This window comes from Cervus canadensis, chromosome 30 (genome assembly GCF_019320065.1).
Source record: "Cervus canadensis isolate Bull #8, Minnesota chromosome 30, ASM1932006v1, whole genome shotgun sequence".
NCBI lineage: Eukaryota > Metazoa > Chordata > Mammalia > Artiodactyla > Cervidae > Cervus > Cervus canadensis.
This window is the reverse complement of record NC_057415.1, coordinates 18,453,505-18,462,813: the sequence shown is the minus strand read 5'-3', so window position 1 is coordinate 18,462,813 and position 9,309 is coordinate 18,453,505. Positions and strand designations below refer to the sequence as shown.

At 38.9% G+C, this 9,309-nt stretch overlaps 1 protein-coding gene across 3 annotated transcripts in view; it reads right to left on the bottom strand.

Annotated features, from left to right (window-relative positions):
- Positions 1-1,373: 1,373 nt before the first annotated feature.
- The window catches only part of PTPDC1 (protein tyrosine phosphatase domain containing 1), a 70,278-nt gene continuing 62,342 nt past the window's right edge, over positions 1,374-9,309 (bottom strand). For all 3 annotated transcript variants that reach the window (XM_043453283.1, XM_043453284.1, XM_043453285.1), the window contains 3 exons: positions 7,844-8,029; positions 5,598-5,708; positions 1,374-3,295 (listed from right to left, as the gene is read on the bottom strand). In XM_043453283.1, the coding sequence (XP_043309218.1) occupies positions 3,179-3,295; positions 5,598-5,708; positions 7,844-8,029 (414 nt within the window). In that variant the 3' untranslated portion in view covers positions 1,374-3,178. The remainder of the gene's footprint in view (positions 3,296-5,597; positions 5,709-7,843; positions 8,030-9,309) is intronic.

The following is a 9,309-nucleotide window of genomic DNA, read 5'->3' as shown; positions in this document are numbered from 1 at the left end:
CTGGGTCGGGAAGATCTGCTGGAGAACGGATAGTCTACCCCCTCCAGTATTCTGGCCTGGAGAATTCCATGGACTGTATAGTTCATGGGGTCACAAAGAGTCGGACACAACTGAGCAACTTTCACTTCAACACTGGAAAGAGCTCCTTGGGTAAGGTGTTACTCTTGGGTCACATTCAAGCACCAAAGGAAATGTAGTTCTTAATTTACTGAAAATGTATCAATGTTTAATAATTTTGAACAACAAAGATCCTATGAGTAAGCTGTCACTTTTAAACAATTCCTCAAATTATCTTCAAATTATTGGGGGCCTTCAGATATCAAGAACTTGGGGCACACACTCTGTCTACAACATACTATCTCTGGAAACTTTTTCAGACCTCTAGAGAACAGCCAGAAATAGCACCCAAGCATATAAGCAAGTGTCCTCCATTTAAGAGAAAAATATACAAACTTCCTCTCTATTGAAGTATGATATATGTTTATTTTCATGGAATCCAGAGTGATGAAAGCACATACTCTTTCTCAGATAGAACTGGGAAGTTTGTTGAAGCTATGAGAAAGTAGATCAGTATAGTGTTTCTGAGTTATGCAAACAGATGAAGCAACTTTAAAATAGCAGCACTTCATCTCAAAGAGCATCAGCAAGTTCTCTGAAACAGGAAAAAAACAGAAGTGGCAAGAAATCATGCACTTTCTATATATATATATATATATATATATACGTTTGTGTGTATCACACACATATATATAATAGCAATAGAGTGAGCTCAGTCTTTTTCAGAGGACAAAAATTGCAGGATATTTCCACTGAAGTTATGGATAATGCAGTGCTCTGTTATGCCATCATGGAGTCTAGTGCTGAAAGGGCCTCAAGAGGGAGAACATACCTCAAAGTCAGTCAGAGGGGAATTCCTTCATCAGCTAAGTATGAAAAGTACTTCACTCCTGGTCTGGTAAGAGAAGTAATCAAGACAATGCATGTGCTCAGCCATGGTTGTTAAGTTCTGAATGGCAGTTTTGGCCCTTTCCATCCTGCTGAGCTGAATTTTTGCAGGCCTGTAACTTCTTCTAGTAGGTAGACTTCTATCCTCTGGGCTACAGAGAACTCTTCACCAGTTCAAATACTGGAAGGCAGGAATCCTGCTGACCTTGAGATTTTCCTCCCATATTCCTCTTAGAATCCTTCTATCTGCCTGCCTCCATCCCTTGGTCATTCTGAACCAACAGTGTCGGGGCTGACTAGAGCCTGGCCAGCTGACTACTCAGCCTGCAACTCAGACTGCTCATTAGGAAATCCTAATCACAAAGCCAAATCTTTATTATCAGGATCTCAAGAGCACTAAGCTAAAGAAGTACAAGACAAAGATCATGTGCTTTTTTCCCCCACTTTTATTCAAATAAATACAAAACCTGTATACAGCTTGATTAATCACACCGTCTCTCTTTCTCAGACTGGTGCACTTAGATTTTAGACACGCACTGCTGTGGTCACAGCATGGCCGTGCAGGATCTACCCTCTAATCCGAAACGATGACTTCAGATGCACAGGCCAAGAGCCACTTGTCAGATGAGCCATGGTGGCACCTGTCCATTTAGACTGACAAAGATGAGGATAAATGTCTTTTTAGGTATAAAATACATATCTTTATAATGTACCTTTGGATAAATGTAATTGTTTTCTCCCTGTCTTTCCCAGATCAGGCACTTGAAAAGAAGAAACGTCAGGAATGGGCAAACCAGTTCACTAAAATTCACTGGATTTGATTTCCTAAAAATTCAAACAGTATGGCATTTGCCACTAGTTAGTAAGACCAATAATGACAGACATTTTTGATGTGCTAGAGTTGATTCAGAAATGTACAAGTTGGAGAAATTTCATTTCTTGTAAATCAGTTACTCTCTCTGAAATTCTGTCTTTAAGATTAAGTAGTAGCTTTAGCTTGAAACTGGTTTAATATCATTTTTATTGGGAAAAAAAGAGAGGCTTGGCCTCTTGTGCCCCATATATTCACTTAAATAGTATTTAATGGCTTTGATTACTGATAGTTTGGTCTATAAGGAACTAAATAATTTAGGCAATTACTTCCTCTTATCTAAAACCAGTAGGGTGAATGCAACCTACAATGAGTCAAATTCAATTTAAAGATCTAAATTCTCACAGAAAAGCAACCAAAGATAAAGCCCTGAGGCAACTGGGTCTATGCAACAGCAGATTTAGGATGTGTGGGCTGGTGCTCATGCTATCACATCAGCATGAACAGAACTGCCTCTGGGGAGTGGCTGTGGCTATGGCGCCCGCCGCTGTAAGACAGTTCTGCTGGAGTCCTACAGCTTCCTACACTGCTTGTCACCGATCCTACTTTCTCTGTAAAGATGCTGCTCAGCTCAGCAACAGCCCAGGAGAGTGGGAATAAGGCTTGATGTATTAAGAATTGTTCCTTCTGCCTGTGACAGCAGAAGTCAGTGAGGCTGTCAGGAAGCCTGACAAAGAGGAAGCCTATTTCCTACAATAAAAAGTCCCAAACACTGTACTGTCAATCCTTTAACATAAAACTAAAACACTCACAAAAATAATACATTTGAGACTCTTTGCCACATTTATAAAAAGAAAAAACAAAAATTCAAACAAATGTAAAAAAAATCCTTTAAAATGCTGTAACAATAGCCTTCTTATAACAAATATCATACAGTTTAAGACACTTGGTGACTTCCTTAAGGTCATGTATCAGGGCATACACAATAAAGTTTTACTATTAAAATTATCTATTTCGTAAACAGATAATTCCATCAATAAAGAGAAGAGCTCCATCAATAAAATAATTGTTTCGGAAAGAAGAGTTATAACTTTTTCCAAAATGTCAAAAAAGAACAAGGATGTAAACACCACATTCTTAAAATATTAATACAACAATATTAATTCAGTTAAATAAATACATAAATAAAAGAAGTGGCACCAACTTTATGGCAATTTTTTAACATAAAAATGTAACTGAAGGATATTTTAAAATAAATAATTGCTCCAAACAGGAACAAGCATTTCTGAGCACAAACCGAGAGCATCTGAAATAAAGTGCTATGAAATGAGGCAGTTCCACACTTCAATTTGTTCAGCTATGAGCAGAAATGCCACCCAGATCTTCAAGTCTGAAATAGTCATGAAGGGAAAGTCAGCGTCACTAAATGCCAGGCTCAGGGCTATCTTTTGTCACTTTTCTTTTTTCTTCCAGTGTGTGCTTAAATATTTTCTTCAGGGTGTTGTAGACTATTGGTCCATTTTCAGAATCAAAATTAACCTAGTGATAAAGAAAATTTATATTCAGTATACTATAACAGGAATTCAGGATACTATAACCAGTCTTTATTCTGGAAGGAAAGAAAGGGGATGGAGAAAATCAAAGACTTACAAACAAAATTACATATAATTAAGAAGGACACACAATACAGTTCACATATTAGTTTAAATTAAAGTACTACATTAGAACTGCCAGTTATGTCAATACTGCACTTACGAATGAAAACTAAAACAATTAAATCTAGTGCCTGGATAGGTACTGTACTCATGAGGCAAGCCAACAGTGAGTGTGATGGGGGTTTTGAATCCAGAGACTAATCATGGCTGGCCTAAGGGAAAAGTCTCCTTATTAAAATAGTGCACACCAGCTTAAGTGTTGCACCGAGGTGACCTGAATAGGAAGCCTAGTTCTCTGTAAGCAATTGTAGCCTCGTGTCATATCTAACCTTTCTGTAAAATGGAGATCACAACATCCATCTCCTTAGGATTTCTGTGAGTACAAAATATGAAGATCTAACACGGACATGACACATGTAAAAACCTCTCTGTAAAAGTTTATTTCCTTTCCCACTGGTGGGAAGGCACCATGTACACATATTTGGATTTTTTATCCAAGTTCACTGTTTTGCAGGGTTGCAAAGACAGGACAGAGAACCAGAGCAATCACCACACCTCCACCCTACTCCCACTGCCAAATGTGCAACTCCTTAGGAAAAGATCAGGACTCCTTGACCAGTGATCCCTTCCCTTCGGGAGGGAGACAGGAAGGCCGTGCCTTCCAGGGGGGCTGGAAGGGTCTCACACAACTTGAGGACATTGGCAGAAGACATGACAGTGTTGGGTCAAACAACTTTATGACTGAAGGCAGCACACGCTCCATAATCACATGGGTTCCCTTGCCTTCCAAGCCCCCTGGGGGTGATGCAGAGCGGCACAAGTGGAGGCCACACAAGCAAGGAGTCTGCCTCCCCGCTGAGGAACTCCCCAGTGTCTGATGAGGGAGCTGTGCCAAGGCTGCTAAGCTGTGGCCTGAAGAAAATCTTATCTATTACACTGGAAGCAGATGCTACACAGATTTCCTTGATGAGCTAGTCTGGAATAAAAGCTATCAGGGCCTCTATTCCTAAGACTGTACACAAGGGGAGAGACCTAAGAACAGTCTTCTAACATTTTTATAGACAGATTTGGAACAACCAGTATATTTAACTTTTTATTAGTATCACTGTGAAAGGTCAATAGAAATTGTAAAGAATTCCTACTGCTTTCAGGGAGACCAGTATTAAGGACTTATTTTTAATTAAATTCAGAAATTTAACTTTATCTTAATCTTGTTTTGTCTATCCTATCTGAAAAACTTAATAATATTAGTAAGGCCTGAACTGCATACTTTGTTACACACCAAACCACAGCCCTCTCCACAGAGCAGGTAATCTCTGGGTCTATGAAAACATAAACACAGTTGTAAAAGATCACATAGTTTGGTTTTGATGTGCTAACTCAGAAACAGTCACAAAGAGACTGACTGAGAGGATGCGAAGTGGTTAATGCTGTAAAGCTCTAGATGAAGAAAAAAGCTCCTGATGAGGAACAAAGAAATCTGTAAGAAGGACATCACTTTGGGAAGACTGGATGGGGAAAGAGACTGGTGAATGAGTACAAATAACAATTGCTATTAATATAAATGTTTGCCAAAGACACTGTCATCAAAAAACAGGGTTCTTTGTTTAATGATATTTTGGTATCACATACAAGAGATACAAAACAAATTAGCTGAGGGGAACCTTTTCTCTTGGCATGAAATCTGGCATCTTTCTTCAGTCAGGAAAGACTGCTGCAGGACAAAAGGATGTGCATGGTAAGGAAACTTTACTTAGGATTTGCCAACCAGACACGGTACTGAACTGCCAAAGCTGGATGTTAAACTCTCAATAGGTGGTTTCTTGTTCAGACCCAAGGTAGAACTGGCTCAAGAAGAAAAGATTCTCTACTAGGGTTAGAATTCTACTAGGCACATGATTTAAAAATATTTCCTCAACACTCAATTGTTTCTCTCTACATAAAAGTTCTTTGTTTCAAAGTTTTCCTTCAAAAAGCCCACGGTTCAGCCTTTTCTTATATCATTGTTAGGAAACTGGTATTTTTTAGCCAAAAGTCTGTAACTTTCATGAAATGTCAAACATATTTCCATTAAAGGGAAACATGGCCAAAAGTTTTATTTTAGAGAAGGCTGATGACCTCTGGATTCTGATTTACTAAGATTATGCTGACTGTGGTCTGAAGTGGAAAGGAGGAGTGCAACCCACCTTAGTGAAAGCTTTAATGGCGCGGGCAAGGACAGCTTCCTCCACGTCTGCAGGAATCGTCTGCAGGCTCACTATGCAATGCAACACGCAAAGAATAGTTTGTTGCTGGCCCTGTTTTGCAGAAATCAAAATCAAACAAGTTGTCTGAAAAATGCCTCAAGAGATAAACTCAAAACAACTGCTGAGCCAAGAACTGGTTTGCAATCAAGTATTCACTACCTCAAATACTAAACTATCTACCAAGGGCTCTACCAATGTTTACTGTTATATGTTAATCTGAACAGCTGTCAGGAGATAATATCAAAGCTGGTTATTTATTACACAAAATATAGTTGAATCTGAAGATAAGTGGAACTTTTAATCAAACACCTTCCATGCAGTGTACTGAAGACGATTCATTCTTGCTGTTTCTAGACACAGTCACTTCAGTACACCTAGTAGACGCTGGCACCTCACACAATATGTGTACAGACAGCTGAGTACTTAGCACTCAGTACCTTCATCATGTCCTACCAGTTGCAGACAATACTGAATGGGAAAGGACAGAAGAAGAAAGACCACCACAGTCATCCAGGAACATGCTAAAGCATAAGGGGAAAGGTCCCTGAAGAATGTGTCCCCAGCTTAACTCCTAACAGTTGTTTCCTTTGGAGAAGCAAAGGAGAAACCCCATTACTGGAGCAATTTGCATCAAACACACCCTGTCCACTGAGTCACTAATTTTACTTCTGAACATCTACTCCAAGGACATAATCTGAAATGCACAAAAACATGCAATCACAAATTATCATTACAGTGATCTGTATCAAAACTCTAAATAATGTAAACACCCTGAATGTGAGGACTGGAGTGAATAATGTGGAAATAGCACAATGAGACAGCAAAGTACAGGACTTCAGTGCCAGAGTTTGTATCCTGCTCTGACACATGCTACATGCTGTGGGCAGACAGCTTCACATTCCCTCTTCTGAAAATGGGGCCTCTACCTCTCTGAGCAAGGGAGATGAACAAAGGTGAAAACAGAAATTATGACCTAGCAAGGGCCTGGCCCACTGCCACCCAATCCGTCAAAGTTAACTGCCTTCCTTATCCCTGCTCTGGATTCATCTCTGTCATTCAAATGCTCATGGGCATCACACAACTGTGCACAAATGCCTGTGTGTATCTCTGTGTGTCTATATTAAGCAGTAGTTAGTAGCAGAAGATTTGGAAGCAATGAAATGTTTATACCACAGCATAGCAGATTACGCAAGGCTGATTATGAGGTAACACTGTTTCCTAAAACAAAACAAATCCTATTTACAGATGAAAATTTAATATCTCCACATGGTTAAAAATATTAAATTGTATAAAAGAATCTACAATGAAAAGTCTCTCTTGCTTTCTAGATCCACTGTCTCCGATTACTATTCTCTAAAGGCAACCATCATGATCAGTTCCTTATTTTTCCTTCTATATTGTATACATTCACAAATTACACACATAAATGTATATGTGACACACACCCTTTTTAAAGAAATACAAATGAATGCATATTCCAACCCACTTCAGTTAGTCACATTATATGCTCACAGTAAATAAGTAGAAACAAATACCTGAAAATGAGAAAGTGATTAGTTGTAACATATCTCATGTTAGAGCATTATCTACCCATTTAAGTTTACATTTATGAAAAACACATGGAAAAACATCTATGTTATAATTCTGAGCAAAAATGAAGTATAACATTTTATGTGAAATAACTTTTACCAAGTTAACATAAGTATTGATAAGACTGAAAGAAAAAACTTGAAAATGTTTCAATGAAAATGTTTAAAGTAGCTCTCCTGACTCATTTGATGTTGGGAAAGATTGAAGTCAGGAGGAGAAGGGGACAACAGAGGATGAGATGGTTAGATGGCATCACCGACTCAATGGACATGAGTTTGGGTAAACTCCGGGAGTTGGTGGTGGACAGGGAGGCCTGACGTGTTGCAGTTCATGGGTCGCAAAGAGTCAGACATGACTGAGAGACTGAACTGAACTGAACTGAACCTGGGGTTATGGGTATTTTCCAGTTTTATTTTTGTATCTTCTGAATGTTTATATTCGGGGTGCATTTCTTCCCTTACTTTGGAAAATTTTAAATTAGACCTCAATATGGAATTCTGTGAGTCCTCCTTTTTTAAAAAATGGTTATTTTTAGTGTGTAAAACTTGTACTGAGGGCCTCAGTTAACTTCATCAACTGTTCAACAGCTATTTTACCTTTTCTAACAAGAACAGTGCTTCCGAGGCATCTGCACATCTGTTAACCAACATGTCCATGTCCTCTTTGGTTATCACAGGCTCCTTTAGCTGCTCCACCCAAGACCACATCAAACTGCACAGGATGAAAGGATCCTTTTCGCCACATATTCTTTCCCAAGCTCCGTCTCGGGAATTTAGTTCTTTCTAAAAAGGAAAGGAGAAAGAAAAAGAAAGAGAAAGGAGAGAGGACGGGACAGAAGAGGAGGGAAAGGAACAGAGAGAGAGAGGGACAAAGTGAGGGAGAGAGGAGGGCAGGGAGGCATGGTTTGACATCGGATGAGCCTTAGGCTCTCCAGGAGAGTAAAGTCTCAGGCTCTGAGGTGGGGACTGGAACCCCTCCCAGTGGTCCCCCTTTCACTCAGTACCCTGGGCTAAGACATTTAATTTCTCTAAGCCTCAGTTTCCCTTTGTGAAGTTCATTCCCACCCCACTGGTGGGATGACTAAACTGAGAGGGCTGTTAAAGCTCCTGATACTGAGAAGGCTTAGTTAACCTGAGTTCTCCATTTCGTTCAGAAAATACAGAAACAATTCAAGAAGGAAGCTGTCTTTTCAGGCTCCTTAGAACAAAACAAATATTTACTGCAAGGAAGTTGAATGGTAAATGAAAAAGTATAAAAGTGCCAAAAAGTTAATAAATGTGGTATATATAAACTATTTCTTTCAAATTCCTTTTTAGAATCCCACGTAAAATTTACCAAGTCCTGCATTCTGAATTTGATAAGGTAAAACAACTAGGAAGTTTTGCCAATAATCCAAATGCCTGGAGATAATTTAAGGAGATTTTAAAACTTTACCTCACAGAGAGTAAGGGGGAAAGTAAGGTAACTATTTTTAATTCTGAGAGGGTTCAGATTTATGTTTTAATAAATAAAATACATGTTTGCAATAGTAATAAGCAGAATAATTACCACCATTCATTCATTCACCCCACCTAATATTCATAGAATACTTATAGTATGACAGGAATGATGACACAAGATTTTTCTCTGCTTCGTATAGCAACCCAGCATGGAGGTCTCCTTTACTGATGAATGTACTGGGAAGTTCATGAAAGAAGAAGTAACTTGCCGGAGCCCAAACTAAGAGAGCACATTCCCAACCCAGATCTGCTCTACCCCAGTCTGTGATATTTTTCTCATGCTATCAGGGTCCTCCAGCACTGGTTTCTCTTTATTTTCTCATAAATAAGTCCAAACTTTTAGTTATGAGATAGTCCATCATATCTCATAGATCATGTACATAGCAGAGTAGCTTTTATTCAATTTTATGTTATGCAGAAATGACATGACTCAAAGATCCCCTTAGTAAAATGATCGTTACATCATTGCTGTTTTCTGAAAATTTCCAATGGGGCTAGGAAAAACATCAGGGATGATGGAAAGTATTAAACACATGAACTGTATCCTAGCTCTGCTACATTCA